The following is a 19,069-nucleotide window of genomic DNA, read 5'->3' as shown; positions in this document are numbered from 1 at the left end:
ACGTTCAGTAATCCAAACAACGGCAATATTGTTGGCTCATCACTCATGCTGCCCTCCATCCTCTTTGTAGTCTATGTGAGTTTGACTGGTTCAGATTTCACTGTAAAACATAAAAACTGAACAGGATTAAACCAAAGTTTGGATTGATGAGCAAGCTCTGTGTTGTGCCCATTGCAGAAACTGGCACTGTGACGCTAGCTCAAAAAGTACACCAGTCCTGTAAGACTTCCTTGTTAAAATGCCCAATGTACGTCCTGGTAACAAAATAACGTTTGGGCTCTACTGAGGTTTTGCATTGAACTTAACAGCAAACCATGTGATGTCATTTGTCTCCATTTTGAAAGTGTGACAAGGTAGGGTCGAATGAATAAGCTCTCAGTCACATAGTCTTAGAGACCAGTCCGTGACTATCAGGAAATTATCGATCACAGGAAAAATGTAAAAAAAAGACTGGGCTTACAGAACCAGCTAGCTAGCCAAACTTGCTCGCATTGGCTAGCATCTTAGTGCTCCACTTTCTCAACTTATTTTTGTCTAACAAATAAGTCACTTAGGTTTTTTACACCCACCTTTTATATATAGTCTGTGCAAGCAGCTTATTTTAATATATATACCATAAATCTGTGTGTTTTATAATGGTAAACCGCAAAGGATAGAGCTCAAAGATTGCGCAGGAGGGAAAAGTTAGCCCTGCTCCTTCGAACAGAAGCTGCTCACTGCTAGCAAGTAAGCTAATGAGTATATTTAAAAATCAACTTAATTTTACTGGCATGACTGAGAGCTTGCTCCCACTTAGCTCTAAGACTGAATGTTGAAGCAATCTTTGAGTGTAAAGTGTGTATACCTTTTAAAAACATTCATTCATCCACAGCTACTGAACAAACAGTTATTATGCTACAGTAATAGCTGTTTGTTCAGTGGCTGTGGATGAATGAATGTTAAAGGGGACTACTTTGTGGCCAAATTTGGTGTGTGCAAAGTTCAACATTTCATCAGCAACATTAATCAAATGTTTATGTTTATCAATGTACATACATTTGTCTGCTTAATCTGTCTCATAGAATAAAGCGCTGAAATAACCATCGCAGCAAGCAGCTGCGCTGTGTCCCAAAGGCCGATTTAATAATGTTGATAATGAAAGTGAGGCAGATGATGCCGGTAATTAGATTGTTCAAGAAGTTCAAGCACCGCTGACAAGAAGGGAGGCGGGTCAGCTCCAGTCGAGCTGCACTCACACATACACACAAATGGAAAATGCATACATACATTGCACACACACATAACCAGAACACAACCATGCAGACAGAAAAAACAGAGACAGACACACACATCTAGTTGGTCCGCTGGCCCAATCCATCCATACTGAACTAAACAATACAATAGTAATATAGTTGATTAGTTAGTGAGTTGGACAATAGGTTACACTGGCATGTGTTATGATTGTGTGCTTGTGTGACCACAACCTAGTTATGTGGGTCAGAATCTGTTCTTACTTTCTAAACAGGTGTACATACTAGAACCATTGCCTACGTTACACAGTCAGAAATGCATCCTGGCAAAGAGGCCAGTGCGTTCCATCCCGAAGACAGTGATGAAGATGTTGGTGACAAAGACGAGGAAGATGGTGATGGTTAGGGTGTTGTTCAGGCTGTCCAGGCGCTTCTGGTTGGCTTCTTCATTGAGGTCTCGCCGGGCTGCAATGCACATATACAAACACATACCAAAAATAGCAACAAAACGAGAGCATAAAGTGCAGGGAACCATCGTGTTTCTGTAGTTCCTGCATATAAAATGCAATAGATTGCTTATGGATTTTATACCTAAAGCCACTACCTTTAAACCTGCACTAGCTGTATTTGACTACAAACAAGTGTCAGTAAATTAGTGTGTTAATATGATGGGTTAAAAACATGGAAGATGGATTTCTGAGTCAGAAGATGTCCAGCCTAAATCTATAATGCCTACCGATTATGATGATCAGGATTCCAGCCACTATCTGAAGAGCCAGGGAAAAGGAAATGAGCGTCAGAACAGCGGCGTAATACCTAGAAACGAAAAGGAAATGCAATGCAAACAAAAGGATAGTGAATAGATAATATCTTTGGCAAACATAAATGTGATCATTGAGAAACAGCTCACAGGTAAACAGTTACGGTTTTGCCTTCTTCATATGTACATATATTGTACCTGTAGCCTGCACCCTGTTCAATGACTGTCTTCATGTGTGTAATGTTAGCCAGGAACAAGGCGATGTCCAGCATGCCTTCAGCTGCTGTTTTCTTAGTAGCATACAGGTTCATGTTCAGGTTGGAGGCTGAACCACCCTGCAATAGAGAGACACAGATTTCAAGTGGGTTATCATACAATTTGTATCCACACACTTCTTTTCAAGTAAGTAGAAGTATAAGAGTGTAAGATACTGATGGCAAAATGCAGTCCCAAATATTCAGTCATTTGGTTATTAAATACCAAGCCATGCTTTTTACAAACTACATTTAAACTCATTCCATCCATTATAATGCAGCAGGGATCTTACCTTGTAATACAAAACGTTTTCAGATAACTGTTGTCATGAATTGGTGCTATTTAAACAACACTGAATTGGATTCCTTAAAATGATCTTCTTTTAAAGTTATCAGAAATTATTAAAACTTTAACTCAGTAGCGTTCAAACACTCATCTCACCCCCAAACAATTAATCAACAAATATAAAGAGCTAAGACAAATACTGTACTGAACATCATTTTCTCTAACAAGTAACTGGCCACAAGAGGGCAGTACAGACCAAGGATACGGTTACAGAATAATCTATTATATTATTTATCATATTCAATATTTGCAACCAAAGGAAAACCAGAGATATGATGAGTGGGAAAGTTGGTATATTGAGTTCATCTGATACTCTATGCAATCTATTAACAGACAAATTAACTGTTTGAGAACTGCAAGAGAAGAAGAGCATTAGGCAGTTTGTGGCTCATGTTTCATAAATTGAAATTGTGTGCATGTGTGTTGATGTACGGTTTTCTGTGCTTCTGTGTTACTGCAAATCTTCTTATCTCCCCAGGACAATGATTTGGTAGAGCAGCAGGAGATGAGTTTGACTAGAAAAGGAAGAATCGGCCTGGTTTCGTGGTTTTGGCAATTTGGCAATAAAAACGGTGTGTGTGTGTGTGTGTGTGTGTCTGTGTGTGTGTCTGTGTTTACTTGAATAATCATTGCTATGAGGACCTATTTGAGATTTAAACCATTAAGGCGAGGACAGATTGAGTGGTCTTTCCTTTCCTTTAAAGGACTATTCAGAGGTTTGGATTTGGTTTTAAGGTTCAGGTTTTAATTACACTATTACACTATTTGGAGAGCTTAGAATGTGCATTACCATCTTTATAAAGGTAGCAATAGTGAGCGTGTGCAGTGAGATGAGAAGAAATGAAAACATGAGGCATCATTACGTTACTGTATGACTCACAGCACATATAAAGGGCTAAAATTTTCTAGATCTAATTGTCCTGCTATAGAACACAGACTGCAGATGCACATATTGGATTACATAAGACTTATCTATATACTAAAGTGCTCTGTTCGCAAATGGATGGCTGTGTGTATGCATGTGTACCATAAATCTGTTTTTCTTCAGCCTGCATAGAAAGAGAAATGCACTTAGGGAAGACATAGATCACATAAATGAAGTCAGTCATATTCACACTAAGGGCACATTGCACCTCATGACCTCACTGTGCTTTAATGTGCTTTGCTGCTCCAAAATAAACAGCGCTGACATTGTACATGTGCAGCAATTGTTAACACTTCAGCTCCTCTGTTTGCGCCGCGTCTGTTTTTATAATCACCAACCAATTGCGACTGATATTAATTTCAGCTTTTAAGCCATGTATATTCCATATACATGTGCATTAAGAAGGGTTATAGCAAGTATCTGACTTTATAGACACACTCACAAGGCCTTTCATTAGGTTTAAATGGCCTTTAATGCAACCAGCAAGTTACATGGTAGTGACTTACAGAAAGGCAACAGTAACTCAAATAACCACTCGTTACAACCACGGTATGCGGAAGAGCATCTCTGAACACTCACACAATGTTGAACCTTGAAGCAGACAGTAGTCAAGACTGCCTAAACCAAGACCAAGACAGTCGGAGTCAAGACCAAGACAAAGTCGAGATGAGACCAAGACTGAGACAGAGACTTAAAAGTCTTTAAACTGCAGCCAGATGCTGCTTCGTTTACGGGTGTCAGGCATATTTATGTGTTTTTGCGATGCACTCGCACAGCCCTCCTCACCGCTGTCTACTGAGTCACTCACTTACTGAGAGGACAGACGCACGCTCCACTTGACTGTCGCGTCTCTCACCCTCTCTGTTTTTGACATAATGATATTATCCTATATCCTCGCATGTGATTGGCCACAATATGGAGGAATTGGAGCATAGCTGAGCCACTGTGTGAGAGCTGAGCAGCGAAAGGAAATTAAGTGAGGAGCCGGCTCTCGCTCAATGGGAGTCGACTCTTCTGATTCACTACAAAGCACTCTCTAAGCACGGCTCTTAGAGCTGATGCTTTTGCGCATGACACATTATCGAACGTTATGCTGTGTGTCATGGATACTGTTGACTCCAAATCTCCCGACCACTATGTCGCTCTGAGACAGCAAGACCGAGACAGCGAGACCAAGACCAAGACCGAGGGATCCGAGACCAAGACAAGACCAAGACCACGTAAAAGTGGTCTCGAGACAGAGACCAACTCTAGCAGATAGGCTACAGCAGCAGAAGACCACACAGAGTGAACTAAAAAAAAGGAAGCCGAGGCTACAGTGTGCAAGGACAATCCACCAAAACTGGGACAGCAGAAGATTTGAAAAATATTAAGTGGTTGGATGAGTGTCAGTTTCTGCTGATGTATTTCTGCTGATGTAAACAACATGCAAGCGGTGCTTGATCCTGGCTTGTATCATGTATGCTACCTGTAGTAGCAGCTGTGTGATAACATCATGTCAATATGGACCAAAACCTCTGAGCAATGTGTTGAACGAATGCTTTTAGGAAGCAGTTAGTCTTCAATGTGATGATCTTTTGTTGGTTATATATATAAACCATCTTCATCAGGCTCATCTCTTCCTCTCAGGATGATATTACTATTATAATCTATCACAGGCAAAAACTATTGCATAGATCATGGTAAAGCATGACATGGCCACGGTCAAGCCACAAACCCAGTGCTGTAATGCTATGCAGTAATAAACACTGTGGTTTTGACACCCTCTAGTGGAAATTATCTGTTATTGAATAAATGTGGTGTGTTTTGTTGCCATGCCACAAAATACATAATAAATCATGTGGAAATCATAACAATAGCAAAACCTGTTCCTATTTTTATAAGTAATGGCATAATTTAGGCTCGGGGGAGGGGGGGGGGGGGGTGAATGCCCTGCAGCATTGGACTTCAACCCAAGAGAAAGCTGTTAATAGCCTGTCCTTTTTAAAACATAATTCCATAAACGTAACCACTTGTTTATTATCTTAAACCCGACAATGAATCTGAACAAAGCAATCTTCTGAACTGAAATGTTTGTAGCTCTGCAAAAGCCAAGAGCCAGCACACCCACACCACACAGGCCTTTGCCAGATGTGCTGCCGTGCAAAAGTAAGCAGGGCTCACATTGCTTACTCTCTCTTTCAACACACCTTTAAAATAAGTGAAGCTGGTTTCAGATTTGTCCGCTTTTGATGAGGTGGTCAGAACACAGAAATGTTTGGATGATCGTAAAAGCCTGGCAGCAGTCGCTATCACGCTGTTTTGCCAGTTTGCTGGCTCAGTGAACATATGGAAACGCTCCAGAAGTTGTAGAGTAGGTGCACTCTGAAGGATGTAAACACAGCGTTCTTAAAGGTCACATGTTTAGGTGTCTTCCTTGCATTCTGACCACAACTGCTGCTAGCGTAGCCATTGTGTTTACATCCTCTTCCTTTCCTTTCACTCCACAAGTTCTGGATGTGTTCCTTCTGCATGGAGACGGCGATTTGCAAGGTGCGCTTTGGTAGCAAATAGCTTTCACTGACACTGTTCATATGAGGTCTGTGGCTTCTCATAACTGTGCTGCTGCAGTTTCTCGAGCAAGCTGTTGATGCTGACATTTCGGTTCAAGTGCCGCAAACCAAAACAAACTGTCCTTTCACCAATGAGGAAAAAGTAGCTCTGTTTTTACTCGGTATTTTTGAATATACTTTACATTGCACTTTATCCAGATGTTTACCAATCCCAGGATATAAAGTCTTGAAATGTTTCTGTGGTTGGCAGTTTATCTGTCATAATGTTGTGATTTTCATCAAAATAGTGCCTGTGGTGTACTTTAGTGCTCAAAGCTTGATTTCATCCTCTGGTACATTTTCATCCAGACTGCGTAGATCTCCGAGAAACTACTCGGCAATTCCCAGAACTGTAAGACTGTCAAAACACCATGAGCACATGTACCGCAGCTTTTCTGTGTTTAAGTGTGTGTGTAAGAGAGAGAGAGAGAGAGACAGAAACTTGGTAAGAGTTAGGAGAGAGAGCACAGAAAGAGAGAGAAGCACAGGGTGGGTAGTGAGGAAGTGAGAAAAAATATGCAGCATTGGAAAGAGCGAGATGGGGAAAAAATATGCCTGTACACTGGCATTTTTCCATTTTTTTCTCCTTTGGGGACTCGTGGTCGCACTTTATCAACATCAGCCTTGGGAGTGCTGCCAAAACACACACACCCACACACACACAAACACACACACACATAGACGCACACCACAACCAAAACATTGGAGTGGGCTATACAGATTTACTTACCATGTGTGTTCATTTAGTGTAATGTCTCTCTAAATGTACTGACTGCACTTTTATCATTCTTAATCTGCAGTTATCTTTATTTATTAACACTGAATGATAGACAGTTCTTTTAACTGTTGTTTCACACACGGAGAGAAGTCCTTATTTGCAGCAAGGTTTAGGAGAAGCAGTTCGATGAGGTTAGGACAGTTGCACACATTTAGGCTGTAAAGCTGATCTGAGACGAGCTTCATCATGAAGAACCAAGATTTTTTTTCTTTTTTTCATGCAGAATTATTGAAAAAAATACTAAAACACCATTACACTGCCACTACCAGCCTGAACTGTTGCAGGATCAAGCTTGAATTTTGTTTACACTAACAGAAACTGAGGCTCATCAGACGAGTCAGTTTATTCCAGTCTTCTGTTGTACAGTTTGGGTGGTTTGTCTATACCAGTGATGTCCAAACCCAGGCCTCGAGAGTCCTGCAGGTTTTCCATTTGTCCTTGATCCATCACAGCTGATTTAAACTAATCATTTGATTTAGGTGTGTAGACCCAGGGTGATATCTAAAACCTGCAGGACACCGGCCCTTGAGGTCTGGAATTGGCCAAGCCTGGTCTATGCGAATTGTAGCCTTGGTTCCTGTTAGCTGACAAGAATGTTACTCAGTGTGGACTTCTGCTGCTGCCCATCTGCTTCAAGTTTCAACATGGTGTGTGCTCAAAACTGCTCTTCTGCATACTTTGGTTGTAGTGAGTGGCTATTTGAATTACTATTGAATATCCCAGCAGATCAGCAGTGTTTGAAAGAAGGTCCTGAGTTCGACTCCACTGCTGGCACCTTTCTGTTAGCGGGGCTGGGTAATTGGTAATTCCAAATTGCTCATAAGTGTAAATGTGTGTCTGTGTACCTAGATTTACCCTGCCTCTCACCCTAAGGTAGCTCCAGCCCCCTCCCATTGCCCTAATAAGGATAAGTGTAATAAAATGGATGGTGAAAACATCTTTCTTCTCCATGGTCTATGTTCAGTTTTAATTCAGAAAGTTGTCTCCAAGCCTAAATGCACTGATTTGCTGTCATGTGATTGCTTGATTAGATATTTGCCTACCTAATAATGTGGCCGAGTAAAAACTTGGCATGATGATACAGAAGAAGAAGTTTACCAGAGTTACTACAATAAAAATATTCAAGTTATTTCATCAAACATTTCCTATGACATTTTAATGAAAAACAGAATTTTGGCTGTTTTGTGGATCTCGAAGAATATTCTTGTATTCATTGTGAGCCATAAATAACAATTTCACTAGCTGGGCCCACGTCCTCATTTTAGGTTTGACAGCGTTTTAGGAGGTAAAGGTGATACTTGGACATGAATTGAGCTGCGGTTTGGGAAAGGCCTCGAAGGGGACTGGCAACGGCTCCCCGGCCTGGCAGATCCCCGTGTACTAAATAGAAGTGAAGAAGTTAAAGAATTGAAAAGGGGAGGGAGGGTGGGGTACGTAAACGAGAATGAACAGCTTGCAGAAATAGTGGAACCTATACAGATAAGAACCGGAAGGAGCGTGGTTAGACAGAGGCGTGATCCCACTCCAGAAATTCTTATACATAATGTCCAAAAGAATTTACTAGATGCAAAGTAACCATAATTTAGTATGTTTACTATGAAATAGTGTAGAGTAAAATAATATTCTTATATAAGTTAATGGTTCCCTATCATGACACTACGGTGGGAAGAAAATTTAAATTTCTGCACACAGAAGATCTATTTCCTCTTGTGGTTTTGAAAATTGGATTTATATAGTAAACTTTTCCCAGAACCACAGAGCCCCTGTAAAACCCATTCCCCCCCCATCACTGAACCTTAACCATAGGCACTGTGCCATATCACATAGTGTACACAATCCACACCCAAACACACAAACCCTGTATAAGACAAATAATGCATACTTGCCTTATGCATATACTATGAGGCACATACAAAAATATGTTGCCCCACGTGTATTGGCAAGCACATTTGTTCCAATAATACACGCAAAAACATGCTTACAAAACTGTACATCTTTACACTGTGAATGCACACGCACATACACACCAAACCACATGGGAGGCCCCCCTCATCTTCAAAGGAAGTGCTCCACCCCTGTACTCTTATTGGTCACTGTGAGGGCCAATGAAAAGGGAAACCCAACTAGGAGTGGACCTCCGGTGTTCCTTTACTATCTTAATTTTACGGAGTATCTGACTCAGTGTAAATGTACTTGCTTGACTTTCTTGTTCTTCTTTCTTCCAAGGCTCTCAATGCCTAAAGGCAACATCTTTCTGTTTATTTTAACTGCCATTTAAGGTGAGGGAGTTGGAAGAAAGCAGAAAAGTACCTGAAAAGAAACAGACAGAAAGAGAAATAGTCATCAAAAATGGAGGCAGAAAGGCAGTAAGACAAGATGTGTTTCCTTTCACTGGCTGAGTGGCAGCAGAGTATTGTCTCTAGTTAAGACTTACCTAGATTAGGTTGTATCCCACCCTGAAATAAAGCATGAGATTGGAAGAAGATGTGTCATGTCAAACGTATAGTTTTCTTCAAAGAATTTCCAAAACACAGTCACAGGTTGTTGATCTCTGATCAGACCTATTACCTGCATAAAGTCATGAGACCTATGATAGTCTAAGAAAATGCTTACATGCAAGAATTCGGAAGAAACAATATGCACCTTTGTGATGTGAAGGAAAAAGCTTGTGTGTGTACATTACCTGTTATGAGTAATGTCCGACAATGTTGTTGACCATCTTTCCTCTGTGTTAAGCATATAAGTACAGTACCGCAATGTTAAGTGGTCTTAGACCATGGCTTCTTTCCCCAAAGAGGCAAGGACTGACACCCCCCCCCCCACACACACACACACAAGTTCTTCATGACAACTGAATTTTTTAGCATGGCTCACCCATTTGATGGAAGGTTTGTAAGACTCTATAATTATTAGGTTATTCGGGGCATGAGTGTAACAAGTTGGACCCCCTTTTCCAGCTAAAAGTGACTCATTTTATACTTTTTTTTATTGCTAGTCCAAATTTGCATCACCGTCGATATGCTATTTCACATTAGAAAAATCACACAGCACACCACCAAACAAAAATGCCACAAAAAGCATATTAATCATTTTTAAGAACCGGATACCTGGTCTTTAAGTCTGACGTCATTAGCCGTGTCTGGGCCCAAATTCTGCTGCAAGTCCTTAAGTGGAATGATCACTGCGGCATCACTGAGAGTTGAAAAACTGTCTAAATTCTTTCATCTGTAATAAAATGATCAGTGTGGCTGCTCTACCAGGTGTAACAATTAAGTTTAACATCCAGGCATCCATGAAAACAGAATTTATAATATTTAACGGAGTTGGAAGTTAGCAGGGAGTTAGCTCGCTAGCTTCCATTTAAATATAATATACCATGTTCTGACTGAGGGATTTATGAAACAAATTACCGTATTTCCCGGACTACAAAGCGCACCTGAATATTAGCCGCACAAGCTAAAATCAGGGGGAAATCCTGTTTTGTACATACATTAGCCGCACCTGACTAAAAGCCGCAGGTGTTTCAATGTTGACTTATCATATGTAAGAGAATATGCACAAAGGGAATTGTCAGGAAAGAGATGGCTGTTTGGAGACACACCCCTTTTATTAATATTTTGAAAAACAAGTTATGGGTACATATTTGCACATGTAGTACATAACAGTAACCTACAGCACACCAGAAAAATAGATTCGGACTACCTTTTAGGCTCAGGTGCAGTGACACGGCTTTAACAAGAAGAAAAGTCAGTCATTCACCATCTTTCTCTTCTTCCTGCGCTCTAAAACCACCAAAGTCCTCTTCTCCAATGTCGGATACGAACAGGCTCAGGATGGCTTCGTCATCCACTCTCCGCTTCTCTCCTTCGTTGTCACTTTCAAAACCAAAGAAATCCTCGTTGTCAGTGTCAGAGTCGAACACCCTCAGAAGGGCCGTGGCGGTGTCCTCCTCTCCATCATGCAGCAGTCCAGCCCTTCAAAATCCGTTGGTGATCGTGGATGTTTTCGCACTTTTCCACGCTGTCAGAATCCACCGGTGGAGTTGAGCATAACTTGCTTTTCGCAAGTTTATCGCCGCTCGTCATCCACGCCTCCCGCTGAATGCGTAGCGCTACTTTGAAGTTTGTTTTTCGCGCTACTTCGTACGGCACTACGTTGCCTGGCGGACGGACATGTGACTAACATACCACTCTTGAACCCCGATCCTTCCGCCAGGCAACGTAGTGCCGTACAACAGCGGAACAAACAAAACAAATCGTCTTACGATATCACAAAAATCATGGAAAATCCATAGAAAAGCCGCACCTGACTAAAAGCCGCAGGGTTCAAAGCTTGTGCAAAAAGTAGCGGCTTATAGTCCGACAATTACGGTAAAACGTACAGCTCTGCTATCACTTCCAACAAAAACGAAGACAGGAAAGTAAACAGCAGTGACGTTTGTAGGGTTACTGAAGTTTAGTTAGCTGGTATATAATGATATGCTACGTGATCGATAGCGCGACAAAGCTATGTTAGCATTATATAAACAGTAAAGCTGTAGGACGAACGCTAACGAACGGAGTACTTTTTTCAAACGTGAGGGTTCCTAATGGTTAAGGGCAAATACAATCGCATGGCAGGATGCTGTAAACAGACCAAACGTCAGTCAGGAGAACCACCGAGATAATCAATCCAAAATACGAGGTTAGTCATTAATATACTGCTGCATGGGCTGGGCTGTAGTTACATTGTAAGGGTTTAAAAACTGAGCTTTAAAGTGATTAGCAGTAATAAAAACCGAGAGAGGCCTGAAAGTGATCACTGACTGTTTTTAGGGGCTTGTTGAGATTAAATAGAACAAGATACAAAGCATTAAAACATGTTAAAAACACAACAGCCTTATTAAATTCAGACAACTTTGGGCCCGGAAGCAGGGTTCATCACGTCATCACTTAAAGAAAGGATAGCGGAATTGGTTTGGTTAGTCCCCAGTATACCTTTTTTCCTTTTTCTGACCACTACTCATGCTAGGGCCTTCATCTGGGTCAGAATTTTCTCCAAGACCCAGGTTAGATTGACCACTTTTTCATTTCAGTAATTATCTATCGCTATTACTTGCAGCATTGTCTCACTTCTTCTGTTTTACTGCCAGTTGGCAACCCATTTAATTAGAGCAGGTAGTTTTACTGCCCTCTAGAGCAAGAGAATGTAATTGCTCTACCCGTTACTCATGCCGGTCACTTAGAGTACTAATTAGGTGGAACCAGATAATCTTCCGCGGCACACCTGATCATTTCTCACAGCACACCTCTGTGCCAGGCCACAGTGGTTGGGAAAACTATTAAGTTTTGGTGTAAATTTAAAACTATTAAAAGCACTATTGAGTCACAAAGCATCAAACACTGTATGAAGGTGCAGAAAAGTCCAAATGTAATGTCTCCTTATGAGGACACAGGGTCTCAAGAGTTTGAAATAGAAGTCAACAAATCAGTGAGTCACAGTGGCTATTTCCATCTGTTATATACAGTCTATGGTCTGGTAAACCAAACAGGAGCATCTAGCAGCTAAAGTGACGTTTCTTTATCTGAGGCGTGGTAACAACCAAACAAAAATGAGACAAATGACTCCAGATTAAGGGTGTAAGATGTGACGTTTTATCCTATACTGGTAACCTGCCAAGGGTGTACCCACCTGTCACCCTTCAAATCCATTATGGATTTTGATTTTAACTTGAAGGCTGCCACATTTGCCATCTGCTCCAGATGACAGGTAATGATGGGATGTAGTAAAGTAAGTAAAGTAAAATTTTATTTATATAGCACCTTTCAAGATAAAATCACAAAGTGCTTTACAAAGGCAGAAAACAGACATTAAAATCTCAAACAAAACAAAGTCAACCGAAAGCAAGTTTAAACAGATACGTTTTTAACTGCTTTTTAAAAGACATGACTGAGTCCACAGATCTCAAACTCAAAGGGAGCGAGTTCCAGAGTCTGGGAGCCACTGATACAAACGCTCTGTCACCTTTTGTTTTTAACCTTGTATGCTGGACAACCAGCAACCCCTGGTCACAAGACCTCAGGGACCTGCTGGAGTGATAAGGAAGAAGAAGATCACTTATGTAAGTTGGAGCTACACCATGTAGGGCCCTATAAGTCATGATTATGATCTTAAAATGGACCCTGAACTTGACAGGGAACTAATGCAGTTGAATCAGCAGGGGAGTGGCATGGGAGTATTTGTGATGCTTTATCAGAAGCCTAGCAGCAGCATTTTGAACACCTTGCAGTTGTTCCAGGGAGGCATTACTTAAGCAAGTAAACAAGGAATTACAATACTCTAAGCGAGATGAAACAAAAACATGAATAATCATTTCCAATTCGGAACGTGACACAATGGGACTCAGCGATATTTCTTAAATGGTAAAAACAAGAGCGAACCAAAGATTTAACGTGTGTCCAGCATCAGAGCTGGATCAAATGTAACACCAAGGTTCCTGATGGAGGATTTAATGTAAGAAGCAAGAGGGCCTAGATTTTTAACCACGAGGGGAACAAATTTCTCAGGAGCAAAGACAATGACTTCCGTTTTATCAGCATTTAGTTGAAGGTAATTACCAGCCATCCAATCTCTAACGGAATCTAAGCAGGACTCCAAGATTTGGAGCTTAGAAACATCAGGTGGGCTCAAAGAGATATATAGCTGAATATCATCTGCATAACAATGATATGAAATATCAGAGAAAGAGCTAAGAAGTTGCAGAAGAGGAAGTAAATACAGTAGTTATTCTCAGTAGTTATATGTGCTCATCTGTTTCTCAACTTTATCAGTTCATAATTTATATAATGTGTTTAACTTCAATACAGAATTACTTTAAAAAATACCAATTTTCAGGGCAAACACTGAAAACTAATTTTGAATCATAAAAACTCTTAGAAGTCAGCTGACTGCTAAGTGCCAGTTAATGAGCCCTTTTCTCATTTTCTGGGCTTGTTTCCTTTGGGGGCTCGGGTTAGCATACGAAACACATGAAATGCTTCATTTCAGGTCGTTTAGTTTGTGTGTTTGTGAGAATTGGACAGGGGATATTGCCAGTGAACACGACTCAAGTCCAGAAGCAAACAAAAAGAAGATAAACTCGCACACGTGCACACAACCCACTGAACTTTGACATTGAAAAGACAGGAAATAGGCTGTTATCTATACACGCACACACAGACACACAACATTTATCTCTCAGTCACAATACATGCTGTAGGTTTGCAACTTGAGAGAGTGTGACCCTTGACCTTTCCCCCAGTTAGCTAACAAAAAAGTGCACGGAAAAACAGTGTAAATAGTCAGCAACAGCACATAATATGAGCATGAGGCTGGTCTTTACATGTAGTGGACCACATGTTCCCACAGACACCAAAACAAAAACAAAAGATGTTCCCTAATTAAGATATCCCCTACTTTGCTATCTATGGAAAGTCCCACAAGTCAATTTAATACCCCAGATATGACCATTTGACCTTTTCCTTCTTCTTGTATTCTACCCTCATTATCTATCACATAAATCACCTCTTTCTTTCCAGCTCTACTTTCTTTGACAGTCAGACAGAAAAGTATTATATTTGTATCAAACCAGCAGAAATCTTAATTTCTTACAAACATTCATGGATCATAAATAAAACCCTTTCACGTCAGCACCAGCTGATGCTGTCTGATCCCCTTCTCCTCCCCCGCCTCTTTGTGGTGATCAAAATCAATTTTCCTAGTAGCAAAACAAGTAGGAGGATAGCTGCTTCTATAATTAAACATGATGTTCATCTGAATATAGGTGCTTTGTGAGTTTACAACTTGAGCGCAAAAAAACCTACCCTTTAAAAAGCTCTGAACTTTAGGGCTAGGATCAGTAGGGGTGTGAAGGTAAAGGTGAGGGGAAAGCAAATAAAATGTATCAGAGAGTGGTCCTCACAAGTATAGAAGCATAATCATGTTTCAAAGCAATTTTTGATCATGTTGTTTGCTGTAAAAATCACTAATAGAGGGAAACAACTGGTTATTTAACCAAGAGAATACAGTAATTGATTGAAATAAACAGACTCTCTTAGGTGCTGTTCTCAAATAGTTTTAAGGTAGACACACATTAGGGATTATTTATGTTGCCTGGTCATATAAAGTGTGGCTATTAAACAACAAGTATAGCAAAGTACTACTGTGATTATTTTATAACCACACATTGCATTAAGCCATTAAAATGAGCTCCATCTCCATCCAACTACATCGTTAAAATACTTAATGTTTCTGCATCTGTTATGAAAATCCAGAAATCCAGTATGTAATAATGTCATTTTGAAAACGGCTATGACAGAGCTCTTTATTCCTTCTTTCTTTTCTTTCTTTTTTTTTTTTAACATTGTTGATGACTCAAAGTCCTTTAACCTTTTAAGCCTCCATTTGCCATCTGGACGGAGGAGAACAAGCGTGTCAGTGATATAATATCATTTGACTCTCAGCATTCCTCACTATAACCACATGGTCTGACATAGTGTCTCATATCAGTGACTCAGCCAGCTGGCCCCTCCAGCTCTGCAGGGGGGCATCCGAGGTCAGTAGTCTTATAGAAACATCTATACATGTAAATTGCTGATTGGTTTTGTGTTCACTGTAAAGACACGTTTTCTGCAAAATTTGAGTCCATTTCTTAGAATAAATGTTCAAGAACAGTCACTCATTTACACTCAACTAAACGACCTATTCCTAAAAAATGACGCAAATTTTGGCATCAGATGCTTAGCGCGAGAGTTATTCTTGTGACCACACTTAAGTCTTAATCTAGGCTTAAGTCTGCCAAAGTGCTGTTCCTGCCTTAACCTAACCAGAGGCATGGTGTGACCTCCTATTGGGTCCTGGGGAATTTAATTGCTGTTTATTTAAGGTTTCATTTAATTCAGGAAAATAACATTAAAGAATAAAAGTTTATAAAAACTGGATCGTCTTGTTGCAGTAATAATAATAAGTTAGACACATATCAGCTCATCTGAACTGAATTCACAATTTTTGTGAGAAAAGACAGTTTTTTGTCTCTGACCAACAGTCTGATTTAATTCATGTGTCTAATGCTACAATCTCACAAACAGTGGTTTGAGACCAAGCAGCGTTATTGCAATCGTATGTAATCTTATTGCCTTTAAAACGGTTGCCTTGAAGACAGGGACCAAGTCTATAACCACTTGCAGTCATTTACAGTGTGTCAAGTTGGTGATAAAATGGTCATCAGTCTGCTATCAGTTTGCAACTGAATGGGGACAAGTTGGCAATTACATGCAATCTGTTTGTGATGATCTCATGAGTAACTCTGCCAAACAGGTGACGATCACAAACCTGTTGCTGTTGACTTATGCAGAAATTCACATCATCTACTTACATTCAGAGTCCAACAGCTGACATAGGCACTTGGCTCCTTTGCTTTTATGCAGGACTATAACCAGAATACAACCATTTCGCAACGAGCTGAGTCGAATCCCCTATTGGAAAGATGCATTGCAGATGATTTGGAGTCGTTGATGCAGACTGACAAGATCTGATGTTTTAATATCCACAAAAACTACAAAAATTAGACCCAATTTACAGTTAGTCACAATATAAGAAGAAAGGGTAACCCGTTAAAGCATGCAAAGACACATTCTGATCATAGCTCAAGGTGCTGGTCTGTACCTATGTTTTTAAGTGTGTGTGTGCGAATCCAAAAATAAGTGTTTCTCCTCTGAGGGCAGTCACACTATAAGATTGTTTCACAAGAGGTAGGTGTGTTTTTCTTAGTATTAAAGGATCATCTGGAATGCTACATACCTTTGAAGAAGCGTGCAGCAGATGTGTGTGTGTGTGTGTGTGTGTGTGTGTGTGTGTGTGTGTGTGTGTCAGATGGATATGGGAGTGCATCACATGCCAGGAGTATGTGCACCATCGGTGCGTTCTGATAAATTACACGCTGGCATGGCAACATAACAAACACACAAATAAACAGAAATGTTCTTATTGTCTCCAAAGTGTTTTCTCTGCAGTGAAGTTCAGAGATGGAGAGTGTGAATGACAAGCATGCAGCAGCAGAGTTAACCTTTGTTATGAAAAAATGAGGTAACTCTGTTGGACTAGGACCAAGGAGATCTCCTATGGGCCCATAAAAATTACATAAGATTTATGTGAGGTTCACATAACCATATAGTGCAGCTTTCCACGTTACAGAAGAAAGAATTTGCACCGTAGCTCAGTTCAGACAAGCAGCAACTGCTTTACGCATAAATTAGAGGTAACATATGGCATCTCATTTATTCATTATTTTCCAAACAGCGGGAGGGATTTTTAAAAAAATCAGTCAGATTTTCTCCAAGTTAAGTCAAGCAAAGCAGATTTGAAAAAGCGAAGCCAATTCCAAATTTTTAGGCTCTGATCCAAGAAGAATCAACAACAGGGCGAAAGGAATCATCAATTCCAGACAAGTTTTCATTTTGTGTGTTACGATTTTGGTTTGACTGATGAAATGTGTCCCGTGCATACAGGAAAGGCAATAGAGGCTAAAAAGATAACATTAAAATAGCGTGCCACCAGGTTGTGTGTTTGAGGATTAACACACACGCACTCAAACACACATGATTTGCATGATGGTGACATTCATTTGTCTCCAGGCGGGTCCACACGCTGTGGAAACACATTTATGTCTTTAAATGCACGTAAACGCACATATACACTAAATCATACACATGTACCTCACACAATGCCGTGTTAAAAGAACCTTGGTAACAGTAACGTCCACCATGATTTGTTGAGTTGCAAAAGTATCCTACTCATTGTTAAGAGTTTGCTTGAAGTTGCTATTACAAGGAAGGCATGTTTGGAAAGTTGTCAGCCTGATGTCAGCGAGTCTTTGTGAGCACAGCAATGGCAGCAATAGCTGGAATTCCTTGTCCATCTCTGCAGTGTTTAACCTGTCATAAAAAGAGCTTTGCAGTTATATATATATGCACTCGCTTAACCAGGGAATCGCAAATACCATTTGTTTTTCTTGGTAGATTATACCATTTTAAATTGCTTTTTGAGTTGTCAACACCTTCAAAGAGGTTAGGGGTAAAGAGCAAGTTGGACAAAGACTCTTTATGGTGAAATTGTTTGCTCTTATGGGAGCAGGCTAAAGACCTTTGTTGGAGGAATGCTGTCTGTAAACATCGTGCCACGCCACTGCTGCAGCAGCAGCACATCAGTCATTTGAAAGGGAAATGCTCCATGAAACAATGTTCGTGTGACAGACTTAAACATTTCTCAGAAAACAAATATACCTCCATTTCCTTTAAACTTGAAATTTGCAAATAGTTCTCACACCAGTGCTACTGTAGGACATTCTGCAGTCATGACCAAGAGGTTATTTTAAGCTGCAAACATGCAAAATCTTCTCTTGCGTATGTGTGAAAGACTGAGCTGCAGCCATAAATTCTTAGGGACATGACTCTACCAATGCTCAGCACCTGCTCAATTATCTCTAGAAAGAATCTGAATTTAAAAACTAAACTGGAGGACATCTTGCAATCAGATCTGAATAGTACGCTATATTTAGCACCACAGCTGTTGGATTCAGATCTTCCTGGGGCCTTTCTGTATGGAGCTCTCCCTACACTGTCATGGTCCTGGGCCATGTTGGCCCAGTGTTCTTAGTTTTCTTGTATGTTTGTATTTTGTTCCTTATTTAGGCCATGTTTTCTGAGTTGCCCTGTTGTGTTGTTCCCTAAGTGTTTTCCCTTCATGGCTTTTACCCCCTGTGTGCCCCTCTGTGTATCTGTGAGCCCTCGTCTCTCCTTATGTTTTATTCCATGTTTCCCCTGCCCATTATGTCCAAGTTCTCCCCGTGCTCTCTCTCTCCCCCCTGTGTGCCCTGTGTATTTATGAGCCCTCGTCTCCCTTTGTGGTTGTTTCATGTTTCCCCAGCCCGTTATGTCTGTGTTTTCCCCGTGCTCTCTCTCCTCCTGTCTGAACCTCTGTGCACTTCCTGTTTACTTTGTGACTCTCACGCCCGTACATGTCATGTTCAGTTCACCCCGCCCTGTCTCGTTATGATTATCAGTGTCACCTGTGTTCCCCGTGTGTTCCCACTTTCCTCGTTTACCCTCTGTGTATTTCTGTCTGCGTCTCCCTCTGTTCGGCGTGACGTCGTCCCTCATGCTGTGTGTGGAT

General features: G+C 40.6%; 1 protein-coding gene across 10 annotated transcripts in view; it reads right to left on the bottom strand.

Moving 5' to 3' along the window:
* The window catches only part of LOC309692745 (ninjurin-2-like), a 41,423-nt gene that overhangs the window by 1,462 nt on the left and 20,892 nt on the right, over positions 1-19,069 (bottom strand). For 2 of the 10 annotated variants that reach the window (XM_082511541.1, XM_082511537.1), the window contains 3 exons: positions 2,188-2,324; positions 1,966-2,045; positions 1,036-1,225 (listed from right to left, as the gene is read on the bottom strand). In XM_082511541.1, coding sequence (XP_082367667.1) covers positions 1,056-1,225; positions 1,966-2,045; positions 2,188-2,324 — 387 coding nt within the window. In that variant the 3' untranslated portion in view covers positions 1,036-1,055. Of the gene's footprint in view, positions 1-1,035; positions 1,226-1,514; positions 1,695-1,965; positions 2,046-2,187; positions 2,325-19,069 lie in introns of those variants that run through there. The other 8 variants (XM_082511542.1, XM_082511543.1, XM_082511539.1 and 5 more) reach the window with 6 other exon arrangements.

Source organism: Aulonocara stuartgranti (genome assembly GCF_965226115.1).
Source record: "Aulonocara stuartgranti genome assembly, chromosome: 17".
Taxonomy (NCBI): Eukaryota; Metazoa; Chordata; class Actinopteri; order Cichliformes; family Cichlidae; genus Aulonocara; species Aulonocara stuartgranti.
The sequence above is the reverse complement of the archived record's forward strand: the minus strand, read 5'-3'. Positions and strand labels throughout refer to the sequence as shown.